This window comes from Melospiza georgiana, chromosome 11 (assembly GCF_028018845.1).
Source record: "Melospiza georgiana isolate bMelGeo1 chromosome 11, bMelGeo1.pri, whole genome shotgun sequence".
Lineage (NCBI taxonomy): Eukaryota > Metazoa > Chordata > Aves > Passeriformes > Passerellidae > Melospiza > Melospiza georgiana.
The window spans coordinates 23,695,061-23,717,691 of NC_080440.1; the positions used below are offsets into that span (position 1 = coordinate 23,695,061).

At 41.2% G+C, this 22,631-nt stretch overlaps 1 protein-coding gene across 2 annotated transcripts in view; it reads right to left on the reverse strand.

Moving 5' to 3' along the window:
* Window positions 1–22,631, reverse strand: part of BICD2 (BICD cargo adaptor 2) — a 50,777-nt gene that overhangs the window by 7,065 nt on the left and 21,081 nt on the right. For both annotated transcript variants that reach the window (XM_058032080.1, XM_058032079.1), the window contains exons 2-6: window positions 14,106–14,318; window positions 11,051–11,203; window positions 7,478–7,930; window positions 5,438–6,457; window positions 4,223–4,374 (exon numbers count right to left, since the gene is read on the reverse strand). In XM_058032080.1, the coding sequence (XP_057888063.1) occupies window positions 4,223–4,374; window positions 5,438–6,457; window positions 7,478–7,930; window positions 11,051–11,203; window positions 14,106–14,318 (1,991 nt within the window). The remainder of the gene's footprint in view (window positions 1–4,222; window positions 4,375–5,437; window positions 6,458–7,477; window positions 7,931–11,050; window positions 11,204–14,105; window positions 14,319–22,631) is intronic.

Sequence of the window (22,631 nt, forward strand, 5' to 3'; positions counted from 1 at the left end):
GCTGCTCCAGAGTGTCAGAGAGGTGTTTTCTTCCCCTTTGGGGTGGGAGCAAGACACAAGCTTAAGATTTCTGGGAGGACAGAGAGGCTGTGGGGTTTCACCCTAGCTTTCAAACCCACTCATGCCATCTGAGGTGAAAAGCAAGGTCTGGTTATATTAGAAGTGAGCTTTCTGCTATCTTTTCTGTGCACATCTTGAACCTGATTCTTTCCAAGCTCCACCATTGCAAACCAGGGGGATGTCCAGAATAACATTACCAATTCCTTGAGAAATGAAATGTGATTGCTTCAGCAAAATATGATCTGGCACTGGAGTGACCTGTCCCTGTTGCCCTTGTTCATGCTCAGTATTATGGTCCCAAAAAATTTGGGACGCGTAAAAAAATATGCAGAGGTTCCCCCCCACTCTCTTCCAGCTTCTTTCTTGTGAATGAAAACATATCCATATTTTTGTACAGAACACATAGTTAATGTAGCCCCAAAACTTGCAGCTCAGTGAAACAGCAGCAAGATTGCTGCTGTCTTGATTTGTCACGCAGCAGAGAAGTGTTAATCCAGGCCAGCTGAAGCAAGGGGAAGAGAACTCTTCACCGCCATCCCATTTGGAACAAAAAGAGATAAGGAAGAGAAAACCAAACCATTGCAGTAAAGCAGAGCAGGGACTTCCCACACCATCTTACTTATGTTCTGGTATCACTCCTGCGTCTTGACCAAGTACAGCCAGTTGTGCCAAAGCCAATGGCTCACTGGCCTTTCTAGGCCTGGCATCTAGCCTAGAAAGCAGTGAAGTCTTTCCCATGTGAGCCAAGCTGTAATTAAAGCCAGGATTTTGACTCCAAAAGATTATTGTAGCAAGTCATTATCTCACACAGCTTCCTGTTAGCACAGAAGTTTACAACATCAACTTACTGTCCCTAGAAATTACAAAGTATTCACTATTTCAAATACCTAAATTGGTTGTTTGGTTTTTTTGTTTTCCATAGAACTCTATTCGGGGAGTTTTTCCTTTCTTCCCTACAAAAAGGGAAGTGTTGTCAGTAGCATATGTGCAGCTGCAGCTTGTAACTGTACCTGAGCGACCAATTTCTTCTATAGAAGAGACGACTGGGGAGAAGCAGGAGCATTAGCTACTCTGCCTACACACCATCCTTCACCCTGAACCTGCTTTCCTGATTCTTTAATCCAAAAGGAATAATATAGCCGCATACTCAAACCTTGTCCTGGTGCAAGCACAGCTGTCCTGAGTCAAGGAACATCACACTGTACAAAGCACAGCAATCATTTACTGGAACAAGGGGATAAGAAGTTTTCTAGAAGTGGCTGTAGATGTTGCAAACAGAGGTGGACTGGGATCTGCACTACTTTCTTCCTTCACACTGCTCACTGACTCTCAATTTCATTTTCCCAAAAAACCCCAAACCAAAACCCAGCAATGTTGCCTCCTTAAAAATCTAGGATGACACAGGCTCTGGACCTGCTTTAGTTGGTGGCAGCAGCAGCTATAGCAGCATATCTTTGTGCCCTGTGTATTTTTACTGCTTTGACAGAACCATAAAGGCTCTTTCCTCTTTTACCATTCCATTTGTCATGTGCTAGGCTACTTCCCAGCTATATATTCAATAAAATCAGAATAGAAGATGTCTTTCTTTTAAAAACACCTTTGAAAGAATATAATTTGGCTTTCACGCTTTTAGGAAGAATGTGAAATTAGTATCAACCTGCTATAGTTTCACACATTTGCAGCTTTAAGTAGATAGTGAACACAAGGCTCTGATTCTGCCCATTTTCTTAGTACTGGTAATTAACAACAACAAAAAAAGAAGCTTAGGAAATATCAACTAGATTTTTAAAAACAACACCAGCTATATACAAATATATACACCGAGAAAATAAACATTCTAAGTGTTAAATATAATGGTGAGAAATAAAAACTAAATCTTCTAAAACTCTCTGAAACCAAACTATTGAAAAACCTAACTTGGCATTTTCCAAAGCCGCATATGACTGCTTCCCACAAACATTGGTTTGGCCTTAGTTCTACAGACCACTTTATGTAAGGCTCAGCATGTAATAGTTTTAATACCATTTATAGGTAAATTCATTAGTAAATCAAGCCCTGTTCCAGAGAAAAAAGAAAAAAGAAAAAAAAAAAAGAAAAAGAAAAAGTGATGTAACCAAAAGCACCTGGGCATACCCATATCCTTCCCCTCTTCCCTGCAATCAATGAAGACCACATGACAACTTCCAAGGAAACAAGACAGGTGACTCAACAGTGACTGAAGGAGGCACTAGAGAGAAGCATCAACTACGTGTACCTCGAGAGACTACTGTCAACTCACTAAGGAAATTCAAACATGCAGGATTAAAATCACAATTTCTCAGCTTTATTAAAAACTGGGAAACGTATTAGCAGAGACACAGTTAAAATGAGATTAAAACTGCATTCAGCTGTAAGAAATCAGCCACCTGCTGTTTCTAACTCAATCTTTATATTAGAAATTAATAGAAAGACAGATTTTTAACACCTTCCCCCACCTTTTCCTTACCCCAGGCTCTAATTCCAAGCTCTTCAGCTCTCCCCACCCCACGCCACCCAAGCCGTGCATGTGCTTTGCTTTTTACATCATACAAGCACTGACACTTTCTATGAATTGTCAAACATAACCAGGACTTGTGAATCTAAACCATGAAGACAAATAGTTGTTGCTGCAGTAGCCTCCTGTATTTTAAAGTAATTCACTTTCCACTTTGATTAAAACAAAAAGCGCAGACAAACTGCCAAACAAGAGCTGCCACAGTGTACTGTGTGGAGCTCTCTGCACCAATATTATTTCACAAGAATGAATCCTGTGGTTCACTATCTTAGCACCAGTGTTCAAGCAAAGCACCAGGAACATGGGAAGCTGGTGTGACATAGACACTTCAACAAATCTCTGGAAGAATGTTACAACCCAGGTCCAGGGCCTATCTACAAAAGGCACCTTCACCAAGGTTGAATGTCAACATATGCAGGCCTACATTGTAGTTCTCAGACACAGAGTCTAGAGCAGGCACCTCAGTGCTGTAAACGTGAGTGTGTGCACAACATCATTTATGGTGTTTTGTAGCATGCCCATTGGATAGTGAAATGCCTTTGCCATGCCTGCACATCTCCTTGCATTCACAGGGATGCTGACAGCCCAGACCTTTTTTAGTCTCTAGATGCCATTCATCACCTCCAGATCTAGCACCAGGAATAGGAGGTAAATGCTGTTATTCCCATCTGGGAACCCCTTTCTGGAAATGCTCAAAGTCACATCTTCTGTGTCTAGCTTTTCTGAATATTAATGAGGAACAGCTGAGGGAGCTGGGTTTATTTAGTCTTGTCAAGAAGCGGCTTGGGGGGATCTCATCACTCTCTACAACTGCTGGAGAGGCAGTAGTGAGGTGGGGCCAGTTTCTTCTGCTGTGCCTGCAGTGAGAGGATCACAGGAAATGGCTTTGAGCTGAGACAGGGGAGATTCAGAGTAGGTATTAAAAAAGTGTTTTCACTGTTCAGGTGGCCAGGCATTGGAATAGGCTGCCCAGGAAGGTGGTGGAGTCATCCTCCCTGGAGATGTTCAAAAAGCATCTGGACGCAGTGCTGGGTGATGTGGGTTAGAGGTTAAATGGTAGTGCTGGGTTGGCAGTTGGACTTGATGATCTTAAAGATCTCTCCCAAACTTGATGATTTAGTGATTCCATTTATCACACCATAAAGCACAACTAAGAAGCAGAAGCAAGTTCCAAAGACAAAGCAATCAAATCATCTGACACAGGTCAGTGAAACGACAGATGCCAATTGCAGGATGGACAGCCTAAGAATACCAGGATGTTTGCAACATCTTTACCTCTTCCTAGATCATCAAGGTCAAGCATCCCATCTTCCGTGTACAATAAATGCTCATTTTCCATTGTTAAATGTCACTCCTTCTCAGAGCTAATCGCTTCAAGAACCAGGGAAAACAGGTAATCAATCTCCCAACCAACTTGAATAAACACTGCCATAACAGCTTTATGTTTTGTAGCAGCACACTATATCCACACATGTTCCTCATCAACAGGAGCATATCACAGACACACACACACACTGCAAGCAATGATCTTGGGAAGAAGCACCTACTGCTTGGTGGATGGGAAGGATGTTCAACTCTTCCCCACACAAGCAAGGAATTAAATTTTGGGGAGTTCATTATATTTGTTACCTTGTAGCAAACATAGCTCTCAGGGAAGAGAAGGTGGCAGCATCCTCCTTCAAAGCCTTCAGCTCATTTCGCAGCTTCATCATGGTCTCTGTAACCATTGCCTTCTCATTCTCATACTTGCTTTTTAAGTTGGCAAGGGCTACTTCTGCAGTCTGTTGGTTACCAGGGACAACAGAAACATAACATTTAATGAAACTCTTCATCAAATGTCTGGCTAAAAGATTTTTAATCACTATTCACATAATGAAACATTTACTTTCTACTGGAATGTTAAACCTGTGGTCAACCTATCTTGTATAGATAAAATTTCATTTCTGAACACTGGGAATAGACACAGTCATCTCTTACTCCCATTAACCATGCAGCAGCATTAAGGAAGTTACAGAATATAGATGTAGCGAAACCTATCTACTAGCGACACAAAGGAACAAAACAATCTACTTAGTATCTCAATACTTAAATGCATTTGTCAATCACTAGCACAGTTGTCTCTTATAGCGTCTTACTTATCTTACATTTGGGACACCTTTATTAAAATGTGCAAAAGAAAACTTAATGTGTTTATTTCATTCTTAAACGCCACTAGTAGTTTAGTAGCCTAAACTACCTTTTTTTAAGACCATTTACATTTAAGTGTAGAGAAGAAGATGAAGCATGTCACGCGGTTCTTCAATGGCAGTAATTTTCACCTACTGCATTGCTAATGTTGTTGTAATGTCCAATCCCCAAAGACTATTTTTATCTTTCACCTCTGTTATTTTGATCACATTCTTATATCACATTCTCATTTTGGAAGGCTCTCTTTTATTTTGGAGTTTGAGAGAGAACAATACTTAAATTTCAGAACTCTTTTAAGGGTAACTACTAGAATTCTTTCAAGTAGAAAATAAGATTACCTCTTCATTTTAGGTGTCCTGCGTTAAAAATAATGGATCTAATTCAGACAGACAGTAGATTGAAGCTACCTTAACCTTAAAAAAGTCTCAGGAGTACGTGAGGAGCTGAAATCAGTTACAGCCCCATTGCTCATCTTTAGATGGGACAGCTGGGTGCCTCTAATGGAACAGCCAGCTTCAGCCTCAGACTAGTGAAATAACAGCAACGAAAGCCCCACAGAACTGAGGGAATGGCAGAATGAATTACAAGAAAAATTTTCTTTTGCTTATGACCTAGTTGCCTAACATTGTAACCTTCAAACCTCTAAGACCCAGTTACCTGTTTGTTGGCTTTCAGCACAGTTCTCAGAGTTGCTATCTGTTCCCTCTTGGTGCTCAGCAAGGATTTCAGCTTCAGGATTTCTTCCATAAGAGCTTCCTTGTCTTTGTCCACCACTGGGCCAAGCTCTTGAGTAGCAACGCGCTGCCTGGACAGCTCAGTTGTTCTGTCCACAGCAGCCTGCAGGTGCTTGATCTGATCCCGAATGATAGCAATCAAGTTGTAAATGTTCATCGGTTCCTTCCGAGGATCTGACACAGGGGATGGCAGAGATGACACCGGGGATGGGCTGCTGTCACCACTTCCATTCTCTGCCTTTCCCAGCTCAATAGTTAACAGCCCTTTAGAAAGAAGAATGGGAGACCTTCTTCCCTTGATGTCTGGACTACTGCGTTCACCTTTACCTTCCTTGTAGTAGTCCAGCATCACTCTGTTTGGAGTTTCATTGTTGCACATGCAGACATGGTGGTACAAATTGGCCAGCTCTTCGCTGAAGGTGACTAGTTCATCTTGAGCCACGCTGAGGCTGCCCTGTGTTTCTCCAGCGACATCACTGACCTTCTTCAGCTCCTTCTCCAGCCTGGCCATCTGTTCTCTATCATGCCTACTGGACTTTTCCAGTGAGGTGATCTTTTCAGTGAGAGTTTGGCTCTCAGTCTCATATCTACTCTTCTCTTCCTCATACTTAGACTCACATTCTTTGTATTTTGCCTTTAAATTTTTGAGCTCTTCCTTCAGGTCAGTAATTTCTGCCACAGCCACTTTGTACTTGCATTCCAGGATCTCTGGCCCATTGATGTCAACTTCATAATAGTCTCCATCTTCATGGCTGTCTCGGTCCTTCTCGTTATCAAGGGCAGACTGACGCTCCTTACTGGCCTGGAGCTTCTTCATGGCATTCAGATTTTCAGTAAGCCTGCCAATTTTCTCATGCTGCTCTGAGAGGGCCCCCCGTGTATTTTCCAGCTGCTTCTGAGATTCCTGCAGTGTTGTTAACAAGTTAACCTTCTCTCTTTCCATCTGAAATGCAGGAACATAGACATCTATGTTAAGGGAATCGTATCACTTAAATGGTTTTAACTCTAAGAGACAGCAACTTAGCCAACAGCCCATATGGTTACAGAAATTCAATCACTTGCACATTATAAGAAAGTCTCCACAACGTATTCTAAAATTATCTCCAGTTACAGTGTTCATAGCCAATTCTTTCCTATTTCCTGGTCAAAATGCACATTTTTACACATTTATTCCCTAGGTGATGGTCTCATTGTGAAAACTTCCTTTCAGCTAACAACAAGCTAAAGTTCATTGCTATCTTCTAAATTATCAAGTAAATTCTACAAAACACAGAGTTACTCTATGGTGAAAGCTTGGAACTTCATGAAAGACTCAGAAATACCAAAACCTTTTCAAGTTTCTCTTCTTAAATTTCTCATTTTTAAAAATTCTGACAGCTTTTTGCATAAGGGCTTTTTCTTACGGAACATAATTTAAAACACGTCTGACAAAATATTAGTAGGAAACAGAAAAGTGCACCTTGTTTTAAACTCTCCAACCTCCTAATTGCACAAATATAGCACAGAAATGCTTAGTGCTGATCACAAATATAGCAGAGAAATGCTTGGTGCTGATTAAGACTTTATGCTCTTTGAACTAATTACAGAAAATATGAGTACAAAACTTCTTTTGATGAAGGTGATTGGAGTACCTTTCAATTTTGAAACAAACCACTATTGTTCTTGGTAGTGACACAATGAAGTAGACACAGCAAGTATTGCACAGGAGATGCATTAGAACTTTCCACCAAGGAAAGGACATGACTACCAACTCCATTGCATTAAAAACAAAAAAGAAAGGAAAAGAAAAAAGCTGTGGTTTTTCACTGACAAACATTTAACACCCTCAAATTCTAAAACAATTAAAGCCTTTAAAAATACAGTATAAACAGTAGCATGTGAGATACCAAAAAGACTGAAATTACATCCCAAACGAACTTTAGGAACTATTTGGAAGTAGACAGCTTTTAGGAAACCCATTTACCTGTACAAGCTGCTGTTTCAGCTTCTGGATTTCAGAAATGTTTAATTCACTCAGAAGATCTGAAACCAGACTTGGGGCTGGAGGGAAGCTTTCATTTTTCTTGGGCGTTGAAGTACTGTTTTTGCCATTGCTGAGTTTGCTGAGGCAGTTTTGTTCAAACCCATTCATGATTTCATCATTATTGGGCTCTGTGGCTTCATCGCTGAACTTCAGCCCATCCAAAGAGATGTTTAAGTGGCTGTTGTACATGGAATCATTGATGTTCATGTAGTGAGACAGCTCCTTCCGAAGGTTGTTCTTCTGCTCCCTCTCTGTCTTCAGTGTTTCCAAGGCCTCCTCAAGTTGGCGCTCAGAGATCTCCTTCAGCCGGATGGCATCTTCCAGCTGGCTATTGAGAAACTCGGTTTCCTCTTCCAGCCTTTTGATTTCATGTTTCAAGCCTTCAAACTCCACCTGGAGATATACAAAGTGGGGGGGGGGGGGGGGGGAATCTCTGATGAAAATGTCTGCCTGCAAAAGGCACTGAGTCATTTTGCTTTTGAATGTTTGATGTCAATTAAATATTATAGAAACAGAATACTTTTTTCATTTCTGGAGTCTAGTTTTAGCATTATGACTGTAAACATGGCTTACGTAATTTACCTTTACAGAGACTACAGAATAAATTCACTAAGCAAACTGTCAAATGAGCTTGTCTATTCCAGCTCAATCAGAACAGGTGGGAGATACAGTGTGTCTGATACAGAAGCATCCAAAAACAGTCTTTCCTAGCTCTACATGCAAACATTTGTTTGATTAAAAAATTCCCTGGCCAGCCTTCCCACAAAGTTAAGCTTCACATTTCCAAAACTGGCACAATAAAGGTACACTTCGACACTCTGCTTCACTGCCATTCAAATACACACCACTGGGTTAAAACTGTGATCAAGCTCTGCTTTGATACATTTTAATTAAAATGTTTTAACATTTCCCTCATTATCATTTCAGCACATCTTGAAAGGGCTACAATTCAGATTCTACACTTGATATTCACATTTATGAGTTTGATGGCATGCTATCTATCACATCTAGTACTGGACTTTTCTAAATCTCTCTTGCATTGAAATTATTTACACAAACAATTCATGTAAAATTTTTAATCACTTGGGAGTAGCAGGGAGGAAGCAAACAAAGAATATTCTTCTTTACTCTGAAAGAAAGGAACTCATACCATATGATATCTCACATTATTTATTTTTTGCCAATTGCTAAATAAATTTTAGATGTCAACATAGAGCCGCCTGGGAGTGCAGACCACACTCAACTTATAAACCAGGAATCAAATATGTTAATTCAGTGTTGCCTGGGAAAACTTGATGGCTACTTCTAGTTGCATGAGTAACTAGAATAATTAAAAACTAGCATAATTAAAAGTTCATCAAGTAGGATTAGGACAAGGTAGAAAATTAATCCACTGCCATGAAAAGAACAAGCTCTTGGTTCTGTATACTTCCATTAAGATAAAATACTTCAGACTGTAGTCTATTTTCAAAGTTTCCAGAATAAAAATACAGCAGTCAATAACTACTAGCAAATATTGAGATAGCATCTGAGGTTAAATTTAACTCAGGCCAGAATGGCAGCATTCTCCGGTATTGTTATTCTAGAATGAGAACATGGAGCTGGGAACTTTCACCTGCTGCTCTGAATATGATGAATGGGAAAAAAAGGTAAAATCCAAAAGTAAACAACTACATAGGTTTGATTTTGCCAGTTCCCTCTCTCTTCCAGCCTGCATCAAGAGCACAACAGCCCCTTTTGTCTCTACTACAGGACGTCAGAGTGCCCAAAACTGCATAATTAAACCAAATATATGCAGATGAGAACAGGTCCAACCTGGAATCCTGTTTTGCACAGTGAGGCCCAGAGTAATAAACAGAGATACAGAGTTTCACTTGGACATAAATAAAATACATTCAATACCCCACATATCTAGCCTGACAGGGCAGCTTTCATTCATTACACTGAAGGAGTTCTGCAACAAATTCTACAGAGATTTTACTATGTGCTAACCACAACAGATGGTATTAACATTGAGTTTTCTAAAGAATTTTGATTTCAGGAATATTTTCATGGAATTGTAGAATCAGAGAATAGTTTGGGCAGGGAGGGACCTTAAAATTAATCTCATTCCTCCCCCTGTCATGGGTAGGAATGCCTCCATCTAGACCAGGTTGCTCTTCCAAGCTCTGCCCAACCTGGCCTTGAACATTTCCAGGGATGAGGTAGCTGCAGCTGCTCTGGGCAACCTGTGCCAGGGCCTTACAACCCTCACAGACAAAAATTTCTACTTAATATCCCATCTATCCCTGCCCTCCGGCAGTGGGAAGCCATTCCCCCTTGTCCAAGTCCCTTTCCAGCTTTCTTGGAGCCCCTTTAGGTACTGGAAGGTCTCCCTGGAGCCTTCTCTTCTTCAGACAGAACACACCTAGGTCTCCCAACCTGTTTCCAGAGCAGAGGGGCTCCAGCCCTAGCAGCATCTACGTCCTTCACTTTCCCAACTGAACTTTATTTATGCAATGGAACTGACAGCTACCCGAAGAATAAAAATAGGAAGTCACACACTGATAGATGAAGATAAGTGAACCATGCCAAAGACCACATCTATCTTAATTAGCTCCACAAATGATAACTCAGGGAAGCTCTTAAGAAATTCCAAGAATGCAATTTTCTAAAATTCTGGAAATAGCTGGAACTGTACAATTAAACATGGCCATTCAGACAAGCAGTCACACAGATGTGACAGTGCAAAGCAACTATAACATCATTCCAGGTTTATTGAAAGTAGCTAGAAGAGTAGCACAGAAACGGAGAGAGAAGATAAGGATAAAGTAGCAATTAAAACACGTTTCAGAAACACTCCTATTTCCAGATACTGGAGAAGGGGGAAGGGAAGGGAAGGGAAGGGAAGGGAAGGGAAGGGAAGGGAAGGGAAGGGAAGGGAAGGGAAGGGAAGGGAAGGGAAGGGAAGGGAAGGGAAGGGAAGGGAAGGGAAGGGAAGGGAAGGGAAGGGAAGGGAAGGGAAGGGAAGGGAAGGGAAGGGAAGGGAAGGGAAGGGAAGGGAAGGGAAGGGAAGGGAAGGGAAGGGAAGGGAAGGGAAGGGAAGGGAAGGGAAGGGAAGGGAAGGGAAGGGAAGGGAAGGGAAGGGAAGGGAAGGGAAGGGAAGGGAAGGGAAGGGAAGGGAAGGGAAGGGAAGGGAAGGGAAGGGAAGGGAAGGCATTGTAAAGAGACACTGAAAAACTACTGCAGCAAAAGGACTAAAACAAGTAACAAAGCAGAGTGACAGAGACTTTTCTTTCATCAGAGAAAGAGAAGGCAATGGAAGGACTTGGAAGTCAAAGTATTATGAAGTATTATGACTGTGTATAGAGTCAGAAAGGACAAGTCTTGGTGCTAAAATGTAGAGCTTATAGTCTCAAAAGTAGTACAAAGATAGAAAATAAGTAGGTATATGCTCAAATGAGACAGAACCATGCTGTACCACAGAAATTAACTGGTACTACCAAAGCAATGCCCACTGGTTGGAAAACTTGCCTGACTTTGCTTCAAGACAGACACTTGTTTCTGGAGACAGATGTTTTCCTCTTCAAGTTCAGTATAGTCTTGCAGCAAACGTGCTTCTCGGAATTTATATTCCTTAATATCATCTCGCAGACGCGCCCTTTGGATCTCCACATTTTGGTTGACCTGGGAAAACAAACAAAGCAAAACAAAAATGGTGGCACCTGGATCAACTACAATTAAATTGCAAAATTTTATATCTTTTTTATCTTTTTTATATGCACAAATTCATTGAATTATATTGAAACATATTGAAATTATATATTTTCCCCTCACCCTCCAAAATTACAGAAAACCAAGTCATTTACACAATAATTAGATTTTGTATTCTTGATTTTCTTACAAATTCTCACTACTGACTCAAAAGAAGTCAAGAAACAAGCAGGGAAAGCAGCATTTACACCTGTGTTGTTTCACTGGCTGTAGCAACCAGCAGAAGTTTTCCAGACCAGAAGTCAGTACCCAAATCTGTTTCAACTTTAACAAGAAGGGCCTTTTCACAAGAGAAAGTCAGAGTCAGATGAGTCCAGATGTTCTTATTTGGACATGCATTTGCTGCTGCTTTTCAACAGATATTTTCTTTATAACCAGAGCAATAAGTTGAAAACATGAGAGAATTAATTCTTCTGGAGAAAGACACTGAGTTAAAACCCATGAAGCCTAAGATGTCAGGTTGATGAGAAAAAATAGAAACTAGTTGACATAAAATACTCCCGTCCCTTAGCTCCAAGACTTACGCAGGACTTAACGAAAGACTTTAAAAAAATTAGCATTTTTTTGAAAGATAAGAAGTAAAAACCAATATATTGGTGTAGTATCACCTTGGGATCTTTCATGAACATACACAGACACTTGAATAAATTGAGCTGGAACATAGAAAGCTATAGAAATGGCTCACTGCACTTATTTTTTATTTTTTCCAATATTATTTTCCTTCAAGTCCTATCTTCAAACACTTAACTCATACAAAGTGAAAAAGTATGTTCTAAAACATTAACAGAATCAGCTTCAGATATAGGCAAACAGGGAATACAGTTGCCTAAAAAAATAGTATTTTTGTAGCTGTGCCCATGATATAATGTAGTAGTTTTCCACACTTCTAATTCAAAACCACTGCTAGCTGCTGACGGAGGCAGCCTGTCACTTCAGCTGGCATATGGGACCTGCTGCCTGATCTCACCTGCCTGCAGCCCAAGAAAGCTTCAGCCTCAGGCCTACAAACTCAGATTCCCTCCGAGCTCTCCACTCCTGGCCAGACACAGGCATGTCAGTGATGACTAAATATGGTCTCAGCCCTTGAGAGTGTGCAGCAGGGTTCCACTGAATAACCACACAGGTACCAACAGGCACACACAGCACACTGAGATAAGGGAAATGTTTGCAGCTGGAGGATGTGCCCAGAACTGAATCTGGCATGTTTTGAATACAAATACTGAATCACCTGCAACTGTTAAGACTAATAAACTTAAATTACAATTCCCTCACATGTTAGGTAAAGACTAGACTATATAAAATTGTCTGTTTGTTTTTAGCCTGAAAGAGAGCACAACTTCACAGCACACCAAGAAATCAAAATTGCTGGAACCAGACACTACAGTACACCAATACAAATTACAAGTTGCTATAGCCCATGTTCCATGCCTGAGTAAGTGTTGTCTCTCTATGTTTGCACAAACCCAGGGCCAAAGGGAAAGCTAAGGGCTGACATGAATTCACATTTTTATGTCTCCTTAAAAGGTGACTGGAATGTGGCAGTATCTGGAAAGAAAAATGGCCTCCAGTTGCACTGACACTGGAAGCAGACCAGAAATCTGCTGCTTAGCACACTTTGAGAAGGGACCAGAATCCCTCACAGACACTGTGCTGCCTCTGGAGTGGGCAGTTTTTCTATTAAGCTAGTTTTAAAGGTTGGGAAATACAGACAAAGAGTTGTGTCTATGTTTCTAGAACTGCTTCCCGGTCTAAGGAGAAGGCATGATTCCAACTCTGTTCCACAAAGTTAAAGGAGAAGTTAACCGGCATATTTGATCACTTGTGACCGCTTGTACCACAAATCTTCTCTGTCATATCCCAACAAGAAGCATCAGTAAATCCCCACATCTCCAGAAAAGTTACCCACATTTCCTCATTGATTTTACCACCAAATATTATCCCCATATTTGTTACTATGTACTAAAGAAATTACATGAGACACTTGCAGCTGAGGTCACATGGAGTAAATTGAGATTCAGATATGGACTCTTGGATAGCCTTCCCTCCTGGCAGGGGAGGTCAGTTGATTAGCTTAGGAATAGATGAGATTAGACCCCAGTGCTTCAAAGGAAGGTGCAAGAAAGCTCAGGAGTAATAACTGCTGACTGTTTTATCCATCCATCTGTGGTTTACAGTCTCTGTATTTTACCAGACTGAATTTAAGCAATAGTTTGAGGTCTCAAAACAATCATTTCTGCACCAGTACCACAAAGACTTCAGCTGAACTACAGATTTTCTAAGTAATTAAACTCTTAAAGTAACTTCTCAGCAATTACTTCCTCTTAAAAATATGTGGTTTCAATAGCAAAACAATAAAAGGTCGAAGCGATTATGTTTAAACAAGGTACATAAATGTAAAAGCCACCGCTTCATGAGAAAAAACTCAAGACTATAAACTTTCCTATCCCTCTCCTTGTGCATTTCAGTGTTTTGTTATAATCCCACACCTTCAGAAATTAAGGAGGAAAAATGGATAAAAAGGGAAATGATGCCACAAATATTCTGCAGCCAGAAAATCTGCATTGGGAATGAAGCAGCAAAGTACATCCAAGGGTCTCTGTGCTTGGCCTAAACAGGTTCCTCTGCTTTTTAAGGCAGCAATTCGGGAACTGAGGGAACTGATGTGCAGTACCCACAGGACCAGCATGACCAAACATGCAGCCATGTGTCTGTCAAATCACCTTTCAGCTCAGGAATCTTTCCTTTTTTTTGGCTACATAGCAGCAGAAAATGTAACAAATCCAAGCTGCAGTGAACCCTGTGCATCTTCGCTCACCTCCTTCAGTTCCTGCGCAACAGAATTAAGGCGCTCATTTTCAGACTGTGTGTTGGCAAGGACATTTCTTATCTGTTTCAATTCTGTCTGCAACTCCATAACCTTCTTCATGTAGTATTCTTCTTTGGTAGCTGATTCTTGAATCAAGGTTTCCTCTCTGCTCTCTCCATCTGCTGCTACTTTCTTGTGGTTGGTATGGGCCTGTCCAAAAGCCTAGGAAAGTCAGAAAACACATTTTTTTATCAATAAACCTATAATTCTGCATAAGTAAATTCAATGCTAAGTAGCTGAAAACATTTGCCCTCATATAGTTCTTCAAGGCAAAGGAATGTAACCTCTTCCTACATCCTCCAACTCAGATTTACAAATCCTAATAAGTTGCCAACACTGTGTTCTTGAAAGTAAACCACAGCACCTAAACAGTGTTTTTTGATGCAGAATGCTTAAATAGAACCTCATATAAACCCTTGTGGGAGGGAACAACAATGTAGTGACTCTGCTGTTGAAACACAACTGGCTTTCAGCCAGATGACTGCATGACCAGACACTACTGCACATGCATATTCTCTATAGTGGAGTTAGATTCACTTCTGCAAAACCAGAATCACTGAGAACACATCTGGCATTAGCAGCCTGTTCCCTTTCCCAGGCTGGGAGCTCCCAGCAGCTGCTTCTGGCTGGTAGATTACAGCCCCCTCCCTTGGGCTTGAAGACGTTGGCAGGGCTGCTCCAGATCCAGGCTAAGCCAGTGGGGTCACACTGGCTGAAGTAGGTCAGCGGACAATCCCCCAGCCAGCTCGAGACATCAATCCCCAGCAGTGTGCCAGCAAAGGTAGTCAGAGGCAGGTCAGAAGTCCAACCCACTTGGCACAGCCTGCCTCTGGCTAGTCCTGACATTGGCATTATTTTGTCTCCTCACATTTCTTTTGGGGGGGGGGTCATAATTTTGCTTGAAACCCTTGCAGGTGATGGTCCCTGTGGTAGTGTTCTCCACACGTGCCCCCAACCCACACAGACACCCCAGCTGCTGCAGGGCGGAACAGCCTGCGGCTGTCACTGGCACGTGCTGGAGAGCAGAGCTGGCCACTTCCAGTAGTTCTATTTGTAACACACAGCCCAGCAGATCGGCCATATTCAACAACATTAAAAATGTGATCTTTTAAGTGTTGCACACGCTTGCACCACAATTCAACCCAAGGCACACGCTTGCACCACAATTCAACCCAAGGAGCTTTCAGGTGCCACAGTATCTTTTCAGGATGCCAAAACATGGCAGATTTTCCCAGTCAACATTAATATCAGGTCAAGTCAAGGACAGAGAAGCATCTCATGAAACTCCTTATCTAGTCATGCATTTTCAATTGATGCCAGCTCTTCAGAAAAATACTGTCAGAGAAGAAAAAAAATCTGCTTTGAAGAGAAACAGATTTCAGTGTTTTGTTACTTCTGTATATTGCAACAGGCACATTAATAGCACAGAAACTACTGATTATACCAGGGCTGAAACAGCTGATCAAGTACGCTAACTCTGCCTATGATTAAAGGCACACAGATATTGCTCCTATCAGACTAAATTTTATTTCAAATAAGCAAGTCAGAGATATAGGAGACAAATATCCATTGGAGAAATTCTAGCCAGATTCATCAAGATAACCTACGGGAAACTAAAAAGTGCCATATTTCAGACAAAAAGCACCATCTGGTGCTGTCAAGTCCTTGTCAAATGAATTTCAACAAAGCAGCTTAAAAGCCTAATACCCAAGATCTCCATAAATGTTAAAGGGATAACAAAAAGCACACTAGCTCCTCAAATACACTATTTTTTTTTCTGTAATAAACCAAGATCCACCTTTAGAGATCAGTATGGATGACAAATCTCTGGCACAGAGAAAGAGGCAATGGGTATCTCTTTGCCCAGTGAAGTAGCACCATTTGTTCAGCTGCAGGATGCCAAAACAGCAAATGGAAGTTCAGGATGCTTAAAGCCACAGCTGATCACCCAGACCTCAGAGTCCAGGCATGATTCCATCAAGGAGCTCAGTAATGTCACTAAAGGAGGGATTCTTAGGAATAATTGTGGAGACTCTGGAGGGCGTTCCCTGGTTTAGGGACACACAAGAAGCCTCCCTCAAAATGCTGTTAAGACCCCATTGTCTCCTTCCCTTGTTCCTATGTCCCTGAGCCACTCCTATTCCCTGATGGGCCCTTATCTTTGTACTGCCCCAAGACCAGGGTCACCCTCAGGGTCCCTTGGGAGAGAGAAACGTGGACCCTCCATGAGCGCGTGCCTGGGACCTGAAAATGTTACCAAGCAGCTGAAGAAAACATCTGTGGATACCATGCAAAGGCCCTTTTTGCTTCCTTACCCTGGACTTTATTAGCAACAATAATGGCTGCAACAAATAATGACTAATTTGCTTGTGAAAGTTCCAAGGCAGATGCTAGGCCATGGGTTTCTTTGATATCTGGAAAGAAAATGTCATCATTTTGCCCAAGTCACAACTGACAGGGAGTATTTAAACACAGAAACTGCCATAGAGGATGAGACTTTTTAAAAATCCAATATCCTGTCTTCTACAGAGGCTAAGGCCAGATGCTTCAGAGAAAGGTGCAAGAAACCACATAAGCTCTTCAAGCTGGGGATTACCTTAAACTTTAATGGAGAATGTCTAATTTGGGAAAGCTACTAATTTGGAGTTACCCATGTAAAACACCTCCTTATTTTTCAAAGGTTTATGCATGTTTTGGCCTCAGTAAAATCCTACAACAATGAATTCTATATATAAAACCTTACTCTTACATGACAGCTTTTCATCAGTTTACAAGTTTCCCACATTTCCATAAAAGAACACATATTTTTGCTCAGGCTTGAAGGTGTGGTGTTAATCCCATGATCAGCTGTCAATCATTCACTATTTTTTGAGACATAAATCACAAGTCTCTATTCTCTGGTGATGGCAAGGTGAAGTTCAGTAAATTATCACTACTTTTATGTGTGAGAGGTTTTTCCATTCACTACAGCAGACTCCCTTTACAGAAACTGCCTTTTATTATGGCTTGTCCCAACAGGTTGACCCAACCAAATGGAACTGCTCACACACAGTAACTGCAGAAACAAGCTCATGGTCACTCCTACCAAAGGATGCTGCTGCTCCTTGTGGGCTCCAGTTATTTCTGCACAGTAAGTATTATTTGCTCTTGGCCAGCATGCTTGTGAAGTGTCAGCAGAAACCCTGCCGTTAGCTTGAGTATATTGCTGCCTGGAGTACAGAACTGTGTGTAAACAGCCTCTGACATAGGCAGAACACGAGAAACCTCCTTCAGAGTCATAGCCATCAGGACAGACAGCCTGGAACAATGCAAGCTGCGTGCATTTGTAAGACAACACTTGAAAAGCACTTCCATTCCAACCCAGCTTTGTTATCTCTCTTATATGTATTTAGAAACAACCTCAGACATCACTGTTACAAGCCATTTTCATAACTCCTATGGAGAACAGGAAATTAACTTTTAACAGAACTGTGCAAAATTACAGGGCAAAGCAATTACCTGCCATAGCTACAGCCTAGACTTGTCTTAAATCAAGCTAGGAAAACTGACTTTTTACTGCTATGCACGAAACCCCTAAACCTTCATACATGCTGGAGTCCAGCATGTGCCCATTTACTTTTGCTTTAACATTATCTAAAGCACAGGAACAGAAGTCAGTTACCTTCCTCTTCCTCCTCTTCCAAAACCCCTACTTCCATCTACTAGGGAAGAAAACTGTTCACAGTTATACTGGAATGATAGACTTTGGAGTATCTCTTCACAAGATAAAAGCTTCTGATGCGAGGGCTCCAAAACATCACGTTCTGCTCAACAGCTGCCTCTAGGAATTACGAGACATTAATGTTAAGGGATTATCAAAATTCTTCCAGATTCGCAAGACCAGGGCAAAAGCAAAATCAAAGAGTTCATGAACCAAAATGCTGTCTTACTATTTGCTCAGCTGTGCTTGTCAGTGCACTGGAAAGCACTTTTCTGAACAAAGGTACAATTTAGTCACAACTATCTCTTCAGAGAGCTGCACGGGACACACATCAAAAGCTCTCCTTGGGTTTAACACTATCTGAAACCAACATAAATGAACCTCTACCCCCAACACACAACCTCAAATTCTGTCATACACAACTCCAAATTTTGTATAGCCACTCACCTCTGGACCAGGCAAACATGGAACATTTCCCAGTGGGGACTCGCAGTTATGTGGTGCAAGTGCACTGAATGATTCAGATGATAATTTTTGGTCCTCACTCATAACCTGCTGCCAAAGCTGCAGATCAGCTCAAACCCTGTCAGGTTTCCTTTGGTCAAGCTGCCATCCCCAACCAGCTACACCAGTCTGTGAGGTCCTTCTCCTCTTCCTTCAAATACACTAAGACAGCATTGCCCAAAGGCCAATTACAACATCCCTGACACATACAGAAAATTTACCATAATTTGCTGGTGAAGGTTTACCAAAATTAGTATCGAAAATGCTATTAAATGCACTTTCATGTTTACAGAATTACTTACATCAGCAGACTTAAGGCATGTAGAAAATACATGCTATCATATTCTTAAATAGCCCAGAAAATATCATTGCTAAATTAAGGAGATTACTACAAATTTCAGATGATAACATCTTAAATCTCAAGAATTTAAAGCTCTCCACAACAATTATGAATGGAAAAAAGAACCTGGACAGCAAATGGATGAGGCATACTCATCCAAAAACTGCAATGCTATATAAAATGGTCAAATCCAGTTCACTTCAAATGAAGCCCTGGATCAAGCTACATTTAGACTGAGTTTAAAGTACTGATTTCCAAAAGACAGACTTAAAAAAAGGTGACGCTTCCTCTAGGTTTGATGATAATACAGATTCATCTGTTTATGTTGCAGGAGGAACAAGATCCCAATCATGCAGATGCAGATAAGCTTTCTGCATGAAACCCAGTACACTGAAGGAAGCTTTCATATAAAACTCCAAGCTTTGAGAAGAAAGTTTTCTCAATTCTGTGAAGTTTAGCATACTGCTAACATATTAAGTTCTTAAAAACATGGTTAAAATTTTAAACATGATCTTTTGAAAGAAGTTCTTTATCACAGTGCAGCTGTTCATGGAACACATGAAACGCGAAGAATCTCTGAAACACACTTCTTAGAGAATTCCAAATGCTTCTCTCAGAACAGCTGAGAGAATGCTTCTCTCAGAACAGCTGTGATATGGGAGATGCACAGATTGATCTCAGCCATGCTCAAAACAAGACTCTCAAGGCCTTCAGGAAAATCAGAACAGTTATTAGCCTCTATAATCTGTCACACCAGACCTCTACTTAGCCCAAAAGTCATCCAAAGTATGCTGGTTATGCTTCCATATTTTCTGGGATCCTGAGCTAGACTGCTAAAAACAAGAGTAATACAAAACACTGGGATGCCACTATCAAATAAAACCTCCCAAAGAGATGCTGGAAAGGGCTTTTTCTGAACAAGCCCTGTATGATTTCAAACCCTCTACTAACCTCTGCAAGGAGGCAATGTTTCTAAAGCCCTGCCAAGAGCTGATCAGAATCCTGATGCTGCACAGGGACTGTTGGGGGCTCTGGAGGCTGCCCCTGCACTGTTTCTAGAGCACTACCTTCACCTGTACCTGTCTTTTTACACACATCAAAACACAGCAACTAGGAAAGGGCAGAAAGAGAGTCTCATGGATACTTAAAGCTGACATACTAACAAGCAAAGTCACAGCCCACTGGCCTTGAGATGACACAGATGAACAGAGGAAGTGACATCTCACTCATACTCAGTCAAAATCACAGGGAGGTTCCTGTACCATGCACAAATACACCCAAACAAACAGAAAACAACACAAATATTTCAGTGAAGGATTTTCATAAAATATGTTGCTTAAAAATTCATTTATCATCTAAATCTGAACTTGTATTCTCCATTTAAAGGAGTAAGGAGGGAGCAGAGAGAGACAATTGCTTATACACAAGATGAAAAAATAATAAAGAGGGAGAAAAACCTTAAAAGAGCATGGAACTCCACAATACAGATCAACTTCTGGACACCACTGATCCCCATGCTCATTTCTTCTCCAATGAAGACTCCTTTGCCTGTGCACCTCATTTCTTCCCATTTTCCAAGCTGTGCATCCAGCCACACATGATGCTGAAAATGTCAACCAGCAAGGGCAGTCCTTAGTAAATGTCACACTAGCCTTTTCTCTGCAGTGAAACACTGCTATATGACGCTAACCATCCTCAAAAGATGAAGCAGCATGAGGCATTAACCCTTTCCTTCACTCACACAGTGATGTTTAATTGATGCTTCAGCCCTTCTTGCTATCACAGTCACATTAACATGGCTGCTGCACCACCATAAGCAGACTAGAACATGCATAAGTTCCTCAAATAAGCACATTAGGAAGAAGAGGAATTAGTTTTAAACTCATTGACAAGAAAAGCTGACATAAACATGAGAGAAAGGCAATAAAGGAGAGCTTGTCTGAAAAGAGTCCCTTGCCTTTCTCAATCAAATTTGAAAAGCAGAGTGATGCCCATGTGCATGCATGCACCAGAAGAGCAGTACCATGTACATCCACCACCAGAGGAAACACACACAGCGGTGCCTATTCACCTTTGTGGTGAGGTTTGAGAGCACTCTAGTAGATGTGTTTCTGTTTCTTTTGTACTGAAGATAAAGAAGGATTTGCAGAAACTGCCCCTTTTAGAAAGCTATGATTAGCTACTTTTGCAGTGAAAGAATGGTTTACCCATAAAAATTAAACAGAACCCAAGCCCCCAATAAAAAAGGTGCCATTAATCAAGATGTCCTTTTTTTAAAAAATAAGGATAAAAGTCATGAGACTAAACATTAAACAGGACATTTTCCTTCAGTTGCTCTCTACCACTACTCAAGACAGATTCAAGTCTTTTTTCAGGAGGCTTTCTACCAATTAACAGATATTAGCACTCATCCTTCCCCTCCTAGCACCAGGCAACAAACTGTGATCAAGGTACACATGCTCTCTCCCTTTGGTGTAAGGGAATAAAGCCAGCCCTGCCAGAAGTCATTTCTGTCCGCTCTGACTTCCAAGCAGAGGTCCTGGAAAGCCTGGAGTTAAAAGCCAAGGACATTAGTCACAAAGTATTTAATCCACCACTGTCATTCATCACAGCCAGGAAAGACTGTGGGCTTCACTGCTCTCGAAGATGTGAATGCTACTTTTGTTTCAAAGTTTGTGCTATAAATTAGCTAAATATATACCCTCCCAAAAGGTGGTCTCTGTCACTTATAAACACATGTGACTACTGACATCAAAAGTACATTTCCTGACATGATGGAGCATTCCCAGTGTCCTGCTTGGGGACAACCGGCAGGATGGTGTCCTCATGGCCACCTCAGAACCTGCTGCTGCCTTCATCATGAATCAACTTCCCAGGAAAGCCACACAATCAGCAGACCCCTGCACAGCCCACCAGCAAGTCCAGCTGTTGCCAGCAATTTCAATGGGCACTCAGCCAAAGCCTGGGGTTTCAGTTTTGGTTGTTTTCCTTGTTTGGTTTGTTTGTTTGGGTTTTTTAATAAGAAAAATTCCTATAACTGTAACAGGGAAGTAGAATTAAAAAGGACCCAATTGCATTCTACTGAGTTTAAACCAGAGAGGAATGGAAGTTTTGGTGAGCAATTCATTTCCGCTTTCTTAAAAATAAAGAAAAGGTGCATGAGAGGGGTGCATGAGGTGGAATGACACACAAGTCAACAGAAAAAAGTACTCCTTTCAGGATAATTTTAGATCTGATGGGTTAAGAAAGAACATAAAACAAGCTATCCTGAGGCATCTTTCTCTGCTGTGCATCATAACAGATCAATGAACTACTGCAAGGAACATCTACACAGCTCCAGACCAAGCCGCAAAGAAAAGAAAGATGGAAATGTGTAGGAGAAGGAGTTGATGCTGCTGAATATCAGCACTATTTAGGAGCTAGACAGCAGAGGAGACTAGAGATTTCTACTTACAAGTCCAAAGGCTCCCCTTACCTGCCCACTGTGATATCAAAACATAGGTGAGACTCATTCTTCCCAGACGTCTGCAGGAAATTTGATCAACAATTGCTCATTTTTAAACCCTTCTGCTAACTTTGATGGAATTATGTATTTGTACAGGCCAGTTCACAACGTTGGCTGATCCTGTTAAGCAGGTCATTGGGTCATCTTCCCCTGCATATGAAAGGAGAAGTGACTGCAAATGGACTCTTTACAGTAGTGTCTTGTTAAGACTGTGTCTCCACTGCAGGCACTTGAGCTAAGCACCTGTCAGGACACGCATGACAAATAATTGTGCAGAAACTTGATGTGGGTATTATCTACAATGAAATAATTTTTAGGAACTGAAAATCAGGTGCAGTGATCTGTAAGTATTACACTAGATCTCTAGCAGCTGATCTCAAAGAATAATTTCAATAAAGCCCATAATTAGTCCTGAGAAGATATGTT